This window comes from Haplochromis burtoni, unplaced genomic scaffold (genome assembly GCF_018398535.1).
Source record: "Haplochromis burtoni strain Fernald_Lab_line unplaced genomic scaffold, NCSU_Asbu1 Contig_134, whole genome shotgun sequence".
NCBI classification, from domain to species: domain Eukaryota; kingdom Metazoa; phylum Chordata; class Actinopteri; order Cichliformes; family Cichlidae; genus Haplochromis; species Haplochromis burtoni.
In genome coordinates this window covers 393,084-413,542 of record NW_024582495.1, presented here as the reverse complement: position 1 = coordinate 413,542, position 20,459 = coordinate 393,084, and the positions used below count along the sequence as shown (strand labels likewise).

The window sequence follows — 20,459 nt, the reverse complement described above, 5'->3', positions numbered from 1 at the left end:
CTGATTCTGATTCTGATTCTATGTGCGCCTGTGTTACTGGTATAAATAAAATAAAATAATAAACTTAACACATATTAATATTAATATTTAAAGAGTCTGGTCCATCCAGCCTGAGCCCAGTGTTGCCTTTTTTAATGTCACATTATTGGTTATGTGCAAAAATAGCCTTTGGACCCCACGTTTGCTCTTTGCCCTTTATTTTCTGGACCTCTGCATCCTGCGCTCTGATTGGCTGACGAACCTGCCAATCGTGGTGTCCTTGCTGCCCACTTCCGCCTACTTCCAGAGGCACCACAGTGCTCGGTTGTTTATTTTACCGGAGCATTAATTTTACCTGAACTCACAGGTATATGTGACTGAGCTGTGTTTAAATGTCCGTGCCAGTGTCGGCTGTGGTTTGTTGTTGACTGTGTTGATGTTGTTACATCGTTTTTTGCCCAGCGGACATTTACACCATCTGCAGCAGCGATGCTAAGGGCTCGTTAGCTAGTCTTAAAGCTAACTAATGGCTTTTTTAGAGGAGCACGGCGACTGACAGCCAGAGAGGAAGCTGTTTTTGTTTTGATTACATTACTCATGCGCTTGGTGTTGACGCTGCCGGTGTCGTTGTAGGTGGTGGGTGCTGCTGTCTGTGATGCTCGGAGGGAGGCTGGACTCCAGGGACAGGCCAACGGTGGAAACATGACTTCTGAGTAACCTGCAGCTACTTTGTCTGCTCAGTATGAACAGCGAGGAGGAGTTTTTCGACGCTGAGACAGGTGAGACATGTCGACGAAGGCCCAAATTAGTTAATTATATATAGTTATTTCCTGTATACTTACTTTGTTTCCTCCTCCTACTCCCGCTCTTGCTCATCATCCCCAGGGTTGGAGTCAGATGATTCCTGCGAGGTCAGCTTTAAAGATGCCACACAGGAGAATGGCGTGTGGGAGCGCAGGTGAGGGGCCGTGCACACGCGGGGAATAATTACGGAAAAACATAATCACTTCATTGACGCAGAGCTGTTCTGAGTGATCGCCTCGATCCTCTGAAAGGTTAAAGCAGGAGTGATGGAGAGATTGATAAAGGAGTCTCCCTGATGCTATGATGTTTGCAGATGATATTGTGATCTGTAGTGAGGGTGGGAGCAGGTGGAAAAGAACCTGGAGAGGTGGAGGTATGCTTTAGAGAAAAGAGTAGTGAAATTTAGTGAGGCTGCAAGGAGCAAACGGAGTGAAGGTGCACAAGTACCTGGGGTCAACCATTTAAAGCAATAGACAGTGCATAAGAGAGGTGAAAAGGAGTTTGTAGGTAGTTAGGAGAGGAGACAAGTGTTGGGGTGATTTATGACAGAAGGATAGCAGCAAGAGTGAAAGGGTTGGTGTGTGAGAGGAGGGTGCTAGAGATAGAGTAAGATGGAGACAGATGATCTATCATGAGTTCTGAACTTAGAGATGTGTGGTGAAGAGTGTCTCGTGCTCCTGCATCACTGTGGGATGTCATGCTTTGTGGTAGAGAGGAAGGCTCTGCAGAGGGTGGTGAAAGCTCCACAGAGCATTGTTGGCAGCATCCCCCAGACCACCGTCACCACAAACATCTACACTAGCAGCAAAAGGGCCTCTCTGTCTTGAAAGACCCTACTTACCCAGGAAACAGACTGTTTGTCCCACTCCCCTGAGGCTGGATGTTGCGGAGCATCAATTGCAGAACCACCAGACTGAGGAACAGCTTCTTCTTCAGGCTGCAAGACGGTTGAACTCTGGTGGTGCTCTGTAGTCTCTGCTGCTCCCAGCCAGAGGAAACAGACATGTGAAGCCACTTGTCTTTCCACTGCACACAATTTGATTATTTTTAGAAAATGGTCTTATTTGTACTGACACTGTATATACTTTTTCTTTTCCCTTTTTCCTGTATTGCTCTTTTGTGTTCTCTTGGCTTTTACACGGAACCTAGGTGCACAATTTTGTTTCACCTCATGTGAATACATGTGTTAGAATGACATTGAACACCTTGGAATCCTTGAATATATACACATTTAGTAATTTTCAAAAGGAAAAAAGAGAAAACCAAGATTCCAAGGTTTGCGTGTATTCACAGACTATAACGAGGTGAACTATAACGTGCATCCACCTCCTTATCAGACACTTTTTACACAGTCAAATAAATGTTATTGCTGCCTGTTCAGATACTGTGCTCTTTCACAGTAGGCAAAGTCTCTTGCTGAATGGATGCTTGGTTTCCTCTTGCCTCTTTAAAGTGCTTGCCACCATGTTAGCATTAGTTGTTCTCTATTAATGACACACTCAAGCTGAAGGCTGTTGACATCCTGAGTCCAGCTGAAGCCACGACATCGGTGGTTTAATTTGCCTGTTTTCTTTTTCTTTAGGTGGTAAAAGTGATCAGTTTCACTTCTTCCCAAATTCTCTTCCCCTCACTATTAGTTAGGGCTGTTGATATGTACTAATATAGTAAATTTAAATGTCATTCACTATTTTTTTTTTTTGTGTATTTACAATATTAATGTTTGGGTGCACGATTTGGGAGCTACTTTGTATTAAAACACTCATTAAATCAGAAAACGAGGGGATATTATTTGAAAGAATTGTGTTGCATCTCTAAATTAAACCAATACTCATATATGACCTGCCAGTTGTGTATTACATATTCCATGTAATGCATGTTAGTACCACTGTCCACTAATGTTATATTAACATAAAAAGCGTTGTACTGACAACTAATTTTACTAATAGATATTCAAACTGGAGAAAAGAATTTGGAGGACAGTTATAACCTCAGACGATAAAAGAAATTATGTCTGTATTTAAGAGTAATTTAAAACTGTGAATTACATTCTTCAAAAAATTAAGCATATTTTAAATTAACTGAAATTTGTGGCATTTTGCATCATGCAGAAGATTGGGCATCCTCTGTATCAGCTGACCGAGTGTGAATAATGTTGCCAGAGGTGCTTTATTTGAGTGTGACAGATTAGATTAAAATAGTTTAGAGAAGATCACATCAACCCCATTGGCTGCAATTGGTTTTGTCTGCTTTACCAACTCTGCCATCGCTGTCCTCTGCCAGAAGGTCTCTGGACACCTCTGCAGTAGATGTTCCAGAGGTGGATGGCCATGTGGAGTTGGCATGCTCCCATCTTATATTAAAGCTTCCTCCCAAAGACATGAACGTTAGGTTTTGGTAATTAGTGATTAGAAATTATCTGTTGGTATGATTGTCTTTCTGACAATCTCTCTTCCACATGTCTTTATCCTGTCTTCCTTCTCTCACCCCAACCGGTCGCAGCAGATGGCCCCGCCCCTCCCTGAGCCTGGTTCTGCTGGAGCTTTCTTCCTGTTAAAAGGGAGTTTTTCCTTCCCACTGTCGCCAAAGTGCTTGCTCATAGGGGGGTCATATGATTGTTGGGTTTTTCTCTGTATCTATTATTATAGGATATAATGTACAATATAAATCAGAATCAGACATGTCAGAGAGGTAGGCTGATAGGAAAAAAAAAACAACGAAAATACATAACACGAGGTGAGAGGAGGAGAAAAAAACTCAGACTGAGCTCCTAATGGGAGAACAGTTTGAGAGCAGAAAAAAAACACCCCGGCACAAAAAGCACATGACTGTCAATACACCATAGAAACATATGACAAGCAACAGGGATGGGTAAAAGGTGAGAGACAGCCCGTGTAGACAGCGCATCTGGGCCTGCAGCATATGCACTGGTCCCCTTTGATCCACCGTCTGCATCGGGAGGGAATAAGCATTGAAGGCGTTTGGAAGGGGAGGGGGGGATGAGTGTATACCTGCATGTAGAGCAGGGCGATATGACCAAAAATATTTATCACGATATACATTTGAAAATTTGCGATAACAATATAACTGACGATATAATTGACACTAGACAAAATACTTTACAACTCCACAACTTTATTAGTGCCAAAAAAAAATCAACGTATTTTCACTTAAACAAGCAGCTGTTTTTTGCATTAAAGTTATATAAAAATTTAACAGTGCAAATGCAAATTCCTTGCTGACAGCTTAACCAAAAGGCATTTCCAGTGGAAATTGGCCAACATATCCTCAGCGTAACCATGTATAATATCCACAAAACTTAGAAAGAGGTTATACACACACAATACGGTAATATTATGTTGAAGCACAGTGCGTATCACTCCACGAGGCTCCTCCCTACGATAGCCGTAATGCCCATCAAGCTGTGCGGGTTCGTAGCTTGGCAAAGTCGTACTAAAACATTTTCCAGCATCGTGTACCACATGTCTGTGTGTCCACAAGTCTGTGTGTCCAGACTTCAGCTGAGACAGTGTCCTTCGCCCTGCCAGGCTAAGTAAAGTCTTCCAGCCAACCCAGGTGGCCTTACGTAGGATAGGAAGAAACAATCTATGCACAGTCAATTATCTGGGTGTTTTTGTTCAGCTCCAGCCTTGAGACCACAGCTGGCGCCGAAGTGGTAGCCGCATGAAATGATGGTGGTTTTTACTTTAGTGCGAACAACTCATGTGAATTTCAAAGCTGTTCTAGCAGTCCGACACTGGTCTCTCAATCTCTCGTTGAAGAGCCGTGAGCTTCTCCACGATGTTATCCATCTTGCGCTCCATAATGTTATCAGTCTTGCGCTCAAAGAGCAGATTCTGAGAACTCAAGACTGCCATGACCTTCTCCAATATGTTATCCAATTTTCGCTCAGCGGTCTTATTCTGAGTGTTCACGGCAGCCTCAAACTTCTCCAAGATCTTATCCATGCTGCGTTCAATGAGCCCATTTTGAGAACTCATGACTCGTCCAATGGTTTCAATCACAGCAGGCAGCCTTGTGGGGTTTTGAACAGCCAATTCCGCTTTCTTTAATCTTCGATAAGCTAGGGCCAAGCCAGCTCCGATCAGCAAGAACCCTGTTATCATGGTTCCGAACAGGTAGATGTCTTCGATGTCTTCGATCGACAGTCTTGCCTTGTCCTCCACTTATGCCACCCGTCCATCGTGTATCCGGCAGGGACACTCCAGGACACTCAGGCTCACCCGAGCCCAGGCTTCTCGTTGAGAAGAGGATGTCAGTTGTGTTCAGGGACCAGTTGATCAAATCCATAATTCCTCTTTTAGGTTTTAGAGAACAGACTGTGAGAAAGTGTTCCAGGGAAAGAGTGTGAAAATAGATGAGACTAGCCAAGGACACAAGACGCTAAGCAGGGAAGATAAGGGAAGGGAGAGGAGAAAAGTGCGACCGCCTTCGCCAAGAGCCAAAGTTAAGTAAAGCGCCTTGAGGCGACTGTTGTTGTGATTTGGCGCTATATAAATAAAATTGAACTGAGCTGTCCGCCCTGCATATATTTTGGAATAAGAGGTAATGTCAGCATGCTAGCACAACTTTTTATCAAAGATCTAAGCAAAAGAGAGCTAATGAGAAATATGAGCTCTAAGCAGAATTGATAATGGCCTTGATATCTATTAAAACAGTTTTTGTTGCTTAATATCATTTTTCTTAATCGATCCAGGAAAAAGCTGCCAGCTGAAATGATCTCCAGAAATAACTTCAGTGTTTGGAATATTCTGAAGAAATGCATCGGTATGGTGAGTCCTACCAAACTCATGTCTGTCTCCAGTAATATTGCTGGGTGCTGATTTTGAATCTATGATTTTCATTTCTGTGGTCACTGTGACATGAAATACTTATACACAAAGTTGCGTCATATTATAGCTTCATTAATGGTCTGTCCAGAGTGTCAGTACCTGTAGTTATAATTACTAATGACTACAGAAAGAAAAGAAAAAGTACTCGACCAACGGCTTTACTGCACTATCAAGTGGAAATATGTCCCATCACTATTGTGAACTTAAGCTGTGTGCATGCATCGGTGCAGCAACACAATGTGCTCATATAAATCCTGGTTCAGCTGTCATTAGGGGCAGGGGTAAGATATCTGATTTAGCCTATAGGTTTCTACTAGTTTCTAGCTGTGTCCCTATTATGTCATCTCTGGTTTTCACAATCTCCAAATGAAACTGTGAGAAAAGAAAGCTACAGTCTAAAAATTGTACATAGCCAGTCCTCTGCAAATAATCTGTTAGCTGTTTGACAACTACCCTTTCAAGAATTTTTGATATGAAAGGAAGGTTAGAAATTGGCCTATTATTAGTTAAGGCAGCTGGGTCTAGAGATGGCTTTTTAAGTAAAGGTTTAACCTCTGCCAGCTTGAGGGCCTGCGGTACATAGCTGATTATTAGAGATAGGGTTGATCAGATTTAAGATTGGAGTGATTATATTTTCCTGTTCTGCTTATTTCCACTTTCACATTTTTATTCTTGCAGTCTAGTAGAGCTGCTTTGCACAGTTAGGTTAGAAATAATCCATATTTGTCTTATCCCATCCCTCTAATCCAACTGTCTTCTGATTGGCTGCTCCTTGTAACCATGTGGGCAGAGCTTCTGTGGTCACACTCGAGCTGCAATGACCATATTAGGGAAATTTCCATATTTGCTGACAGCAAGGTGAAAGCATAACAGGTCAACTTTGAATAACTGAGTGCTTTTGCTTACTTAATCTCTCTGTTACAAAATCAGTCTTGACTGAACTCGTCTTTACATTTGCTTCTGGAAGTCATTTCAAAATAACCAAAATAATTACATGAACATCTGAACTGTAAATGTGAATGTTGTGCTATTGTTACTCCTGCTTTTTAAAACCGGTGAATGTTTGTTGTAAGTTAAGTAATGTGTTGCATAAGTTGTTTGAAGTGAGGTAATTTCTGTCAGCCTTTGAGTTATTTTTCTGATTGAGAGTGATTGATTGTTTTTGTTGTGCTGCCACAGGAGCTGTCCAAAATAGCAATGCCGGTCGTGTTTAACGAGCCGCTCAGCTTTCTCCAGAGAATCTCAGAGTACATGGAGCACACTCACCTCATCCACAAAGCCTGCAGTTTATCAGACTCCATAGACCGCATGCAGGTACAGGCAGCACACACACGTGATGTTGTGATGTTTTAAAAATACTGTCAGTGTATTTAAATTTCTCCCAGAAATACATTTCCTCTGAACATTGCTAAGGAAAATAATGAACTGTTTAAAGCTCTTTTTCTTTCTTTTTTTTAAGTGTATGAACCAAAAATAAACCCAAAATAAACACTAGAAAAGCAGGAATGAGGGATTGTTTTCTAAAAATGACTTTTCACTTGCTGTCAGTGGCTGCAGCCCGGCTCTGATTCACGTTACATCTCTGTGACAGGTTGTTGCTGCATTTGCTGTTTCGGCTGTAGCATCTCAATGGGAGAGGACTGGAAAGCCTTTCAATCCTTTACTGGGGGAGACCTATGAACTCACGAGGTATTGGAGAGGATGGGTTGAAGCTTCATTATGCCTTTATGATGATACTTCAGGTCATCCAGTTATTTCAAATCATCTTTTTTAAGGGAGGACGAAGGCTACAGATTGATCTCGGAGCAGGTGAGCCACCACCCTCCCATCAGTGCCTTCCACGCCGAGTCGCTGAAGAAAGAATTTGAGTTTCATGGCTCTATCTACCCAAAGCTCAAGTTCTGGGGCAAAAGTGTGGAAGCTGAACCTAAAGGCACCATGACGCTGGAGTTACTAAAGTGAGATTTCCCTGCAGTTATTGATCTAGTGTTCTGCACACCCACTTTTCTGCTGGTGCTAGGCTTTTAGCTGCATTATTAAACTTTCATAACATGTTGAACTTTGGATGACCTCATGTTCATTCATGTTGAAGAAGCCGCAAGCAGCAGCTGGTTAGATTAGCGTAGTCATGGGAAAGGGTTAAACCACTAATCTGGGTCTGCTCAAAGCTCTCAAAATTCCTCATGACTTGGTCCTAATTAACTCTTTAAAACTATAAATAAAACCTCAAATGATCCGGATTTCACTTATGGACTGAACAAGCAAGAAATTATGTTAACTAGAGCGTTTTTGATGTGCTGATACATGGAATTTATCTACACACAGTATTATCACATTGAACATGAGTGCTGTAAACTGACTCTGTTGACATTTGACACACTGAGCAATTTTCCCCTAACTTCAGTCCAATAAAAAATAAAAGCATCCAGTTAATTATTGGATGTTTGTGATGTTGAAGATGCTTTCTCTGTGAGGTTTTCAGATCATAGTTTCTTTATATTTTGCGTTTTACACCTTTTCCTACTGACAAGGACCTTCCTTGTGGTTATTTGTACTACAACAGCATAATTAAGTAATAGATAAACCATTAAATGACAGAAAAGTTCCTGTCCTTAAAATGAACTAATATAGAAATTTCCCACTTTTTTTAGAGTGGGTCCACAGGGAATTAATAAAAACTAGAATTGCAGGACAGTCTGGGTAATGACAGGCCAGAACTTTTCATGTAATTTTTCTTTAATTTATTGCATCGGGATTTCTTTTTTCATGTACAGAAACTGAGACATATTGTTAAACTTGCGTTTCTTTTTTTATGTTGACTTATCTCAGGGATAAAATATGTAGTTGAACTTTTGTACACTGACGAAAAGGGGATTTACAAAGAAGGTGGCGATCGTATGAAACTGAGGTTTCAGTTGATTAAGATTCATTTGGCATCTAATGGGTTAACAAAATCTTCAGAGTTATTGTTATGGATGAGCAGTAAGTGTATTTAATTACGTACAGTTGTATTTTGAGACTTTTAAATTATATTTAGATGTGAAATGATGAACCATTGATATAAAAATCTGTCTTCCTTAAGCATGTATTCAGCAGAGTTATTAGCTCAATGAAATGTAATAAGCTGAGTGTTTGACAGATAAAATGAGGGCTTTATTAATATATTCCCTGCTGAAAAATAAGCGTTATTGGTTATTTTCCACTTCTTTTGGGTTGCTGAGTAAAACGCTAACTTCACAAATTGTGTGAAAATCTTCTCACATGTATATATCATTTTAGAAAAAAACCCACAGCATGCTTAACTCTCGAACTTGTATTTTGTATTTCATGTATTTAATATAGCACAGCAGGGGAAAGCCTCGGGCTGATTTACATCTTATTAAATACATTATATATGTAATTGTGAGTGCTGAAGTTTTTATTATTATTTAGAAAATGTCGAACTGGTCCTTTAAGATGTTGTGATTTTGTGACAGACATAAAGAAGCTTACACGTGGACGAATCCAATGTGCTGTGTGCATAACATCATCCTGGGAAAACTCTGGATTGAACAGTATGGAACTGTAGAGATAGTCAACCACAGGTAATGGAAGCTTGTATTGAAAACTTACAGCTTTTTGAATCACTGATATTTATTAAACAATAATTTTGCCTTTAATTCGTCAGGACGGGTGATAAGTGTGTCCTAAACTTCAAACCCTGTGGGATGTTTGGAAAGGAACTGCACAAAGTAGAAGGTCATATCCAAGATAAAAGGTAAGAACCTAAGCACGTCATCACTGTCTGTGAATTTTAGTTGTGTTAGTTTTCTCTAAATGGAGTTTGTTGTTGAAACAGTAAGAAGAAGCGGCGAGTTATGTATGGGAAATGGACAGAGTGCATGTACAGCGTGGACCCCAAGGTTTACGAAGCGTACAAGAAGTCGGAGAAGAAGAGCGGGGGCGAGTCAAAGAAGCTGAGACAGGTGAGGATCGTTTCTGCTTTTACTGAAAGATGAGATGAAATCCCTCTGAGTTTGCTCTCACGTTTCTCTTTAACATGTTTGATGTGTGACTTTTTCTCACAACTCTGAAATTCTTCTCTTAAACTGCATCTTTTCCTTTCACAATAACATGCAGTGGCTTTAGTAGAAGGTAAGGTGAAAGTGTATTGATATCTGTAGTGTGCTGCTGCTGTTGTCTAGTTATGTTGAGAGTGTAGTGTTGATTAGATCATTGCCAGCACTAATCCATGATGTCTTGCAATGACATGCATCGTTGCTTGAGAGACGTGTTGAATTTGTGGCGACCGTAGTTCTGTTAATCACCCGTTTGCACATGAACTGTTTGTAATGTAAACCCAAACTCGTTAGACGGAGTTGTTTAACTAGCTGTGTGTCTGTTTCTGTGTGTGTAGGAGCGTAGCTGTGAAGCAGAGGAGGCAGATGAGATGCCAGAAGTTCAAGAGACTGTGACTGTGATACCAGGAAGTGCCTTACTGTGGAGGATAACATCTCGGCCCGCTCACTCAGCACAGGTCAGTGATGAGGTTTGGCATTTCCTGCAGAAATATTGTTCAGTTATCACTGGAAAGTATTTGACTGTATAAAATCAGCCAAATATAATAAAAATCCCGGCTTCACACCCTCATAATGAGCTTGCTTTAGTATATTTAATGAGGCCATGCAAAATTATACGATCACATGGTGCTTTCTTTGAAATTTGCTGCTCATCTTTTTGCACAAAGAGTGCCTAAAGTTTAACTTTACTAAGCTTTAAAGGGAAGCACTTAATTGATCTCATGATCATTTGCAACAGAGCTTAAATCTGCTTTTCAGTCCTGAAGATTTCATGCCTCTTTTAATGGTTTACAAATCCTGGAAAAAATGAGATGACTTGAGTCTTTTTCACCATCGAACTGACAGGAGGGCTCATTTTACAAACGCTCTTTGAATGGCGATAACTCCCTTACTGTTTGTGCTAGAGACAAAAATTCAAATGGTTTTGAAAAGAAGAGAAGACGAGCTTTATGGGGGTATTTGGTGTATCACAGTAGCAAAAAGCATTCAGGAAAAGTACTTCTGTCTGAACAGACAGAAAAATCAGTTCTGCTTATATGTGCCCTACGATGTGCGCTTCACATTACCATGATTCCTCAACCATTTTTGGTCTAGAGCAGTGGTTCTTAACCTGGGTTCGATTGAACCCTAGGGGTTCGGTGAGTCAGATTTTAGGAGTTCAGCAGAGCCTCCACCATGACATGCATGGCTCATTTTGTGCACCAGTAAAAAACATATCTATCCATCCATCCATTCGCTTCCGCTTTTCCTTTTCTTTGGACGGTGGGAGGAAGCCGGAGTACCCGGAGAGAACCCACGCAAACACGGGGAGAACATGCAAACTCCACACAGAAAGATCCCGGCCTGATGGTGGAATTGAACTCAGGACCTTCTTGCTGTGCGGCAACAGTGCTAACCACCGTGCCACCGTGCTGCCCTAAAAAACATATCTATGTCTTGAATTTGAAAAAAAATCACATTTTATTTTTCACTAAAGAGGGGTTCAGTGAATGCGCATATGAAACTGGTGGGGTTCGGTATCTCCAACAAGGTTAAGAACCACTGGTCTAGAGAGAAAATGGTCGAGGTGGTTGTAAGTGGTAGTAGATGTAAATGGGTGCGAGGAAACAGGGAGCCTGTCACAGTAAATGGACTGGTTCAGATAAACAGCCTTTCTACTCAGTTGAGCACTCAAGGTGGTTTGTACAGGTCTCATTCACCCACTTAAATTGATTCTACCCTTTTATCTAAGCCTAATTGCTTTTTAAAATTCACACACCTAACCCAAGGACACTTCAGCATGTGAGAGGTGTCTGGGATCGATCCACCACTCTACCTCCTACACTGGTGACCTGTAGGGAAGCACATGTCAGGTTACTGTGCAAGTTACAATGTTGGGTTTCATAAGAGTTTGCCGTTACGATGTACCTGTAACATCGAAGTTATGCTGAAGGTGTTGTACAGATGCACAGCTCATTCTGAGGGTCTTGGGTGTCAGGTTCGAGACATTGGTGACATCTTTCCTATGGAATGACCACACAATCTGCTCTCACATATGTATAACTGTGCAAGACGTGTGACATGCTAGCTTTACCTCATGGAGTTTACACCAAATGTTATTTCACATTTTAGTTTCCATTTTTGTATAACTTTTGACACGCATTGTGGCAATAGGACCACATAACATTCTGCTAGGTGCCATTAAAAATAACAATAATAATAATATGTACATTTTAGGACAAAAAAATTGGCCCAATTACTAAAAGATTTTTTTTTACTTCATTTTTCTTGAATGTTTGAAAATAGTTACCGCCCCAAGTTGGTATTTTATTCATCTAGATAATATAAAAGATGTACATCTGGAAAAGTGAGGTGATGGTGTTCAGTTGTCATTGGACCAGTTCATGTAAAGTATTGGATAAAAAAATATTTTAGGTATCTGTGAATGGCTCAGAGCTGCAGTTAAGGTCAAGAATAAAAATGTGCTCTTGAAGCAGAGTATTACTTTTACTTTTATTGTTAAATAATCGGATGCAGCACTGTTTGAACAAAGCCCTTTCTCCCTTTTTATAGATGTATAACTTCACCAGCTTTGCCATAACACTAAACGAGCTGGAGCCCGGCATGGAGAGACTACTGTTGCCAACAGACTGCCGGCTGAGGCCTGACATCAGAGCGATGGAGAACGGAGACATAGGTAACGTCACCCTCACCTGAAACAGCTGAAACTGTACATGTGTACTTTTTGGTGACCAGGACACTATGAGCCTCTAAAACTGTGGAACAGGGTCCCGTCAGGAGCACTGGGATAATTCCTGGTGCCCTGAGGGTCATTTTGGTCTACATTGAGCTTAACAGGTGATAAAATGACAAGCAGGAATGAGTTAGCAAATTCTGAGAATCAGATTCACTTCACCCAAGTCACCCTCACCCAGTGTTTGTTATGACTGCCATGTCCTGTGTGACTTTATCCTGGTAAACCTGGTATCCTGGTTACCCTTAGCCATAACATACCTTAAAATGTGTTGGTCCTAAACATATGTTTTATGATCTGAGTAAAATTCTCTGAGATGAGCGTAATGGATAAGTCTGGTAACCTCCATCAACACTACAGGTGTATTTATACAGGTATTTCTAGTAAAAAATAGTGTTGAGCAGTAAATTTTTCGTGATGTGTCAGCCACCTCATCCAGCCTTTTGAAGGAGGGACACTGAAGCATCCCCAACCCAACAGAGAGAGCAGAACTCTCCATCATGTCCTGGGTCTGCTGCAGGACCTCCTCCCAGATCAGATGGCCAAACCACATCAACTGACTCCTGTAGATGTGGAGCAGCTTGACTCTGAGCTCTTGGCCCGATTTCTAAGGGAGAGCCCAGACATTCTACAGAGGAAGCTCTTTTCTAGTGCTTTTATCCACCATCTCATTATTTTGGTCACTTCGTGGCAATAAATGAACATGGATCAACTAGAAAATGTTACAGCTTTGCTTTCATGATCAGCTCTGCCATGAGACTCTGAAACAGAATGGAGTTTGTTTCAGGTTCACAGCTCCTCTGTGAAAACAGTAGAGCTTATTTTTAAACAAATAAGTGGCATGACATCTAACCAAAAAGCAGAAGAGGCAACCTGTTAAGGACTGACTTCTTTCTCCAAGTAGTTACTGTATTTGTTCTCTAAAATAGCTTTTTTTTTATTTAGGGTTTATTTCTTCTTTATGGTGACTTCAAAAATATGTTTTATCCTAAAGATGCCTGACAAAAGAATGAGTCAATATAAAGGCCCATTTACACAAAAGTAAACTGATGGTATACTATAAAACTGCTAGAATCTTTGGTCATACCACCCAGGCCTAATATTTTTAAAAGACCATGTAGGGAAAGATTACAAAATTATCAGTCTCCTAGTTTATACAAACACAGTGGCCAAAGGTGAAGTCGAGTTATCGTTTCAGTCTGACCTTCTCTAAAAGTTTCTTTTGTATTTGTGTGTTTATAGATTTGGCGAGTTCTGAGAAAGAGCGTTTAGAGGAGAAACAGAGAGCTGCACGCAGGGAACGATCCAAGGACGAGGAGGAGTGGTCAACCAGGTGAGAGGTTCTGAGGATTTAAAGAGATTTGGGGAGGTTTTTTTTTTATAGACCGATTTTATGATTTCATACACTTGTAGCATGACAATCTCATGTTTGTACTCAATATGTCAGTATTATCAGACCAAATGAGATTTACTTTACCTCTAGCATGAAACACAGTGAGCAGAGGTTCAACATGAAGAGAGAGGCCGCTTGTATAATCACTCTGTTATTTTATAATGTCCAAACTCAGAATGTGTAAATTCGTCTACCTCCCAAAATTTCATTTTCTACAAGCAATGCTTGAGTGATGCATTTTACAGATGGAAATAACTAGCTAGACGTTTTAAAATAGACGTTAGTTTGAATTGGAACCCATTTGAACCATAGAGCTTTTATTTATTGGAGTCAGGACTTTATAATGCAGGAATTAATAAAGTGGGTGACATCCATTTACCAGACTGAAGCACATAGCTAACATTTGCAGTATCTTCAGTTTATTGTTCCAGTTAATGCTGGGATTGCATATAAAGTTCAATAAAATTATAAATCACTACAAAATAAACTTTTAAATACTGAAAAATTCTGTCAGTCTGGCAGATAGATTGACAAATCTAATTAAAATAAGCTAACAGTGTGCAGATGACTCAGTGAATGACTGTCCTGGCCAAACAGTCAATCACTCCAGAAATGCGCCTCCCTTCTCTTTACTTAAGTTTGAAATATTTGCCCAAAATGCTCAGGAGTGAATTTAGCCAACATCATGGTGATTGAAGTATTATCTCTCCATATTTTAGCAGTTGATTGTGTTCGTATTGTTTGCTCCACAGCTTGTTTTTCTTCGTGTCTTAACATTTATTTCAGATTCACATTTGGTTTTGTAAACACCAAAGTCTGTTTATGCTATAATTAGTTTTAGACCTGCAATGATCTGCTTTGTTGACATTTACTGGTTAAATAAAGACTGAAGAAAAATAAAACAATAATAAGCAAATGAAGATGACTTTAAAGGGGAGATTGACAAAATGTTGCATTCAAAATCTAATTTGTAATGTGTGGAAACTTCCTTTAATGTGTCCCCAACACACTAATTGCTCATGCTGTGCAGCATTTTTCATAACCATGTTATTAAAAACAGATATGGCTTGTTGACTGCCTCCTCAGGTGGTTCCAGATGGGAACAAACCCTCACACAGGAGCCGAGGACTGGCTGTACACAGGTGGATACTTTGACAGGAACTTCACTGACTGTCCCAACATTTATTGACACAGGAGGTGTTTGGTGTTTAAAACAAAAAACAAACAAAAAAAATCTTCTCTCTGCTAGGTTTCATTTTGTTTCTCTGTGAGTCGTGACAGCCAGACGCTCGCTGGTACTGTGTCTTTGTTAGGATCGATGAAAGTTGATTTCAAACAGGTTATCAGATCATCTCCAGCTGACTGTGACATTTGTCTGCAGGAGATGTGTAACACTAAAGAGAACTGTAGAGTTTACTTACTGTAAACATCAAACATCTTCTTTATATGCCCTAAACATGTATGTTACTCACCATTCACTCATCCAAGGGTTTAAAAGCAGCCACCAATGTGATCTGTGGCGTGGTGAGCTACCTGGTGGAGGATGCAAAGGAAATATTTTCAGTTTTAGTTCGGGTACTCAGGTACCATAATCTCACCTGTAGATGTTCCACGCTCTTCTGTCAAGCTGCATTCAAATATCAGGGGATATTTAATCGCATCTGCTACTTTTATATAACCTATTTGGAAATTAGATGTCTGTTTTAGTTAGCACTTAACATCAAAGAAAATGTCACAAAGTGTTTCTGTGAATAGAGACTTATAGTAGAAATGAAAGCTGCTTATAACCACGTTTACTGCCTCAGTAAACAGATATGTTGGTACATTATATTGTTCTCCGCTGTAACATAGGTAATGTGTATAATAACCATGCATGCTCACCAACATCATAATTTCCACAAGTTAAAGCCATACAAAAAACTTTTTCTGCACTGAGAATAAAAGCCTCCATATAAACCTTTAAGGCAAAGGGATGCAGAAACGAGACGTTTTAAAAAGTCTGACACTGGCCGCCTCCCTGGCTCCTTCACCGCTCACACACTGTGAAAATGTTCACAATGCACAGTAAATATCTGTGGGTGAACGGACAGAGCGTCAGACGCCGTTTACACTTGGTTTTAAAATGTGTCAGGTCCAAATACACCGCATTAAATACGAGTATATAAGCCAGTGATATGGCTTATGGCCCATCTCTGTGTGGTCTGGTAGGCACTGTGAACAATAGAGTTGGAGCTAGCTACTGTGACACCACCCACTGGTTTCTGGACTTTTTCTGGGTGCACATTAAAGCGTCAACATTAGCGTGTTGCTCTGCTGGTCGTTATGACTCTTTATCCCTTGAAACCCTCCTAGGAATAACCCTTGTCACTCTTTTGTGATCGAAGTGGTTTCTGTCATATTTCAGGCCTGTATATCTCACTAACTTCTGGGTGTGCATTAGAAGTTAATGAGGGTTTTCTCTGCCTTTGCTGCTACCCTACTTTTGTCTGATAATTCTATCAAAATGTTCCAAAATAGCAGAAACACAGTGATAAGGTCCAGCTCAGTGACTTGGGTGAGGTGAGGCTGCTGCTACCTATGTCTACACACCTGTCACTCCCCAGCCTTTAGTCTCACCTGCATCCAGTTGTTGTTATGAAGCACAAACTGTCCACATGTACTGACAGCACTTTTTCTATAACGAGCTGTAAACAAGTTGTCTCCATAGCTGAAGCTTTAGTTCTACTTGAGGAATTAAGAGGTTTTTTTGGCATCTCTGCGTTGGCCTCATTTTCAGTCCCAGAGCGCAAAGTGCCAAAAACTGCAGCCCCTCTAATAACAACTTGAGACTGGCTCCAAAAACAACTCAGTCCCCACAGGCTCCCATGATAAAATGCCCAACTTTACATCATTAATAAGCGTGTTTACAGCTCCTTCTTCCTTTGATTCCCTCATATTTTATTTTTAACTTTTAAACTCGACCCTATCAATGCTGTGTCACTACAGGCAGCTGCAAAGCCCTGAACTGGACTTATCCACTCTGTTTGTGCTGTTGGAGCATTTTTAGTAGACTATCTGACAAATTATGCAGTCTGTGTTCCTTATTTTCTTTATTTTTATTTGTGTGTCATTCAGCTCTAGTTTGCAGATATGTGTCTCTTGCACTTAATGTATGCAACTTTCTGACAAAGCTTGCTAGCCTTAACTGATCACTCATTGCTCCACCCTCTCATCCAGATATCGTGGTGGCTAAAACGCTGATGTTGAGGTTTCTATAACAGCTGCATGATGTCAGAGAGGCTACTTTATCTCTTACAAACCATCAAGCCAGGACGTGGTGGGTTTTCTTTTTGCTATTTTGTGCACCGTTTTTAAAACTTTGCCTGCCAGTCTCTACATCTGGACTCTCCAGACTCTTGACTGATGACAGACAGGTGAATACTTGGGGCACTTTGACACACAGATTGTAAGGAAGTCTGAGCACATGTGGTCCGATCCTTGGAGGCAACACTGTGATGAGTCTTGACTGTTCACTTGTGATCCAATTTCCAGAGTGGCTTTTTAAAACCAAGTGTAAACACTGCATTAAATACATATTTTTAATAATGCTCTGAGCTTCGGTGCTGCCAAACAATATTAAACATCATAGGTAATACTTATAATAATGAACACACTGATTTTCTGCTCCAACTTCACTTTGGAGCTTGTAGGACCGTAAACACGTATGATAATGTTTCCATGAAAATGGTTAATAAGCTTTCAACTACAGCTTGAGTCCCGTTTTCTTTTTTTTTCTTTTTTAAATTTGTTTACATTTTTAGCAAATGCCTGCCATTAAAAACTACGCCAAATTAGTTATTCTGAGGTTTTTTGGAGGGTTGTACCCGTGGACGTACGGGCCACTGCGACAGGGATACTTTAATACTGTAGATAATGTAAAAATTCTCAGGCAAGTTCTGCAGTGATAGAGGGCATCCTTTGTTCTGAGTGGATTGTTGGATATTTACATAATGATATCCTCTGGAAATATAAGTTAAACTAACACTAAAAATGTAAAAAGATTACAGCCACTCTTGTCACTCTTTTGTCACATTGGCCTGAGAAAGAGTAGAGGCATCTGTCTCACTGCTCCTCCATTGAAGGTGCACTCCATAGTTTGAACACCTCGGCTTCAAAGTGACTGTGTTGTGCCGTTTGTTTGTACAATGATCCCTGTGAGCCAAAAGTTCAGACTGCTATAAACACTCATTTTCAGACTTTTTTTTTTTCCTACTCTTCACTCCATGTGATGGTAGTGAGAGTGGATATCCCTAATTTGGTCAACAGCTATGGCCTTAGGCACTAAGACCCCACCCACCTGCAAGGAGCAGCCAATCAGAAGTACAGTAGTTCTGAGATAAACACTTTGTTCAGAGGTAGAAAGTATAAAAGATAGCTGTAGCTTTGTATTTTAACCCTGTAGTCTTTTTAATGGTCACCAGAGGGCGACCTGAATCCTTGCTTACTCAGTAAACAGTTTGCTGGTGTGTTTATAGAGTCATGTACTAGATTCAGATCATGTTCAATAGAGCACTTTGGTAACTTGTGGTCATGTGATTGATAGTAAGTCAGAGCTGCGTCTCGCTCCTCACACCTGATTTCAAAACACCAAAGTAATTAAAATGTTCAACTCGAGGCTTCATAGCAGGACTTCATCCAACACTGGGTGACGTCCCTGTTGCTGTGTATGTCTTTTATGTTTTTTGTGATTTAGACACAGAGTGAACTGAATGAGCCATGTGTAAGATGGGGTTATTTTGAACTGTGAGTTATGCAGAGCTAATCCAGTACAGTCCAAAAAAGAAAACATGAAGCTGGGAATGAGCATAATCGGTCCCCTTAATGACAAAGCTGCATCATTTTGACGCCTTTTTCACACGTGGATGAGTAACACTTTGAAAGCAATTTTTTATTTTTTTTCCACCAATCGGAGCCGTGCTTTCAGACACAGTTAAAAGCAAATAAGACGGGATGCTGTAGGCATCATGAACCTATGCAAACTGATCCTTCCAGTCTACCCTCCTGAAATGTGAAATAAAACACTCTTTAGCTAGCAGCCTGTGTGCTGGAGACACTACAGAGGCAGCAGGTAATGAATATTGTGTGCTGGTAGTAAAATGCTCACAGTAGTTTCTTTTTGTTTCTAAGCACTAGTGTTGCATTAAACTGCACATTTCAAATGCTCACTGTCCTGTGCACATATGTACGGTGAAATATCCCACATCATGTCTTCCCCTTTGCTGCTGTCCGTGTCTTTACTCTGAATTCAAAGCACTTTGTGACTCCTGCAGCCGCTCAGAGCTGCAGGATCAATCTGATCCGATCTTGTTTTATCCCCGCTGTCTCTTTGTCGAGCCTCTTTTTGAAAATGTTTACATTGTATGTTTGTCGATCTGTTGTTTCCTTTCCTCTTCATACTGGTATCCACACAGCCGTATGCATACAAAGCATATTTAAGAAATAAATTATGGACTACAAAATCCTTGTGTTGGAAAATCTGGTTATTCTCTCCAGATGTTTTTCTCTCATAACCACCACACGACACTACTTCTCATTTTTGTCTTTTAATTAACAATTTAAAAAAGATTCAAGGCCATTTTTAGTTTTATATAATAGTGGAAAAGAAGTGTACTGGTATTGATGTTTGTAGATGATGCTGGGATCTGTAGTAAGAGTAGCAAGCAGGTGGGAGAGACCCTGGAGAGCTATGGATGCTTTATAGAGAAAAGGAATAAACATCAGCAGAGGCAAAACAGAATAATGCAAGGAGCAGAGGCAGGGAAGGTAGATGAGTTTAAGTGCCTAGCTTAACCATCCAAAGTAACACAGTACATGAACGGTGAAGAAATTCGTGCAGGGAGGGTGGAGCACATGGTTTGTAACAGAAGGATAGCGTGAAAGGGAAGGTTTACAAGATGGTAGTGATGAAAGACAGGAGGCAGACCTGAAGAGATTAGGATTTGCACTGAGAGAGTGGACAGGATTAGAAATGAGAACATCAGAGAGACAGTTCAGGTTGAGCAGTTTGGAGACAAAGTTAGAGATGGTTTGGACATGTGCAGAGGAGGGATGGTGGGTATACTAAAGAAAGAATGCTGAATATGGAGCTGGTAGACAGGAAGACCTCAGAGAAGATTAATGGATGTAGTGAAGGAGGATTTCAGAGGGTTGATGCAACATGGGAGGACGCTACAAATAAGGTGAGATGGAGGCAGATGATCTGCTCTGGCAACCCGTAAAGGGAGCAGCTGAAAGAAGAAGAAAACATTTAATTCCCAGCCTCTGAGACCTCTGGGCTGTGTTTAAAAAAATTTCAAATTCCTAGACAGATGAGTCAATACATTTGTTAAACCCACCATTTATTGTAGTGCTGTGCAGTGCCCAAAAATGTGAATCTTTAAGTATGTAGAGACAAAACAAAACAGTTTTACACATTTATTGCATCATGAAAACTAAAATTTGTAGCACACCAGTTTTATTAAACAATAACGCACACGGTGGGGCTGCTCACATGAACCAGTGATACAGGCTCCTATGTGCTGCGTGTAATATTAAAGCAATGAAATGCAAAGGTGATTATTCTTAAGTGGTTCAAAACTTTGCAGCTAATTTCCGTTTTATCC

The 20,459-nt window shown here is 40.5% G+C and overlaps 1 protein-coding gene across 1 annotated transcript; it reads left to right on the top strand.

Moving 5' to 3' along the window:
• The first annotated feature begins 244 nt into the window (after nucleotides 1-244).
• Nucleotides 245-19,316, top strand: LOC102302751 (oxysterol-binding protein-related protein 2). The gene is made up of 14 exons (XM_005930643.2): nucleotides 245-346; nucleotides 613-758; nucleotides 865-937; nucleotides 5,498-5,573; nucleotides 6,813-6,947; nucleotides 7,225-7,322; nucleotides 7,409-7,591; nucleotides 9,110-9,217; nucleotides 9,301-9,390; nucleotides 9,472-9,598; nucleotides 10,030-10,149; nucleotides 12,245-12,368; nucleotides 13,668-13,758; nucleotides 14,905-19,316. The coding sequence occupies exons 2-14, from the start codon at nucleotides 722-724 to the stop codon at nucleotides 15,005-15,007; spliced, it is 1,365 nt and encodes a 454-aa protein (XP_005930705.1). The 5' UTR covers nucleotides 245-346; nucleotides 613-721; the 3' UTR covers nucleotides 15,008-19,316.
• Nucleotides 19,317-20,459: the final 1,143 nt, after the last annotated feature.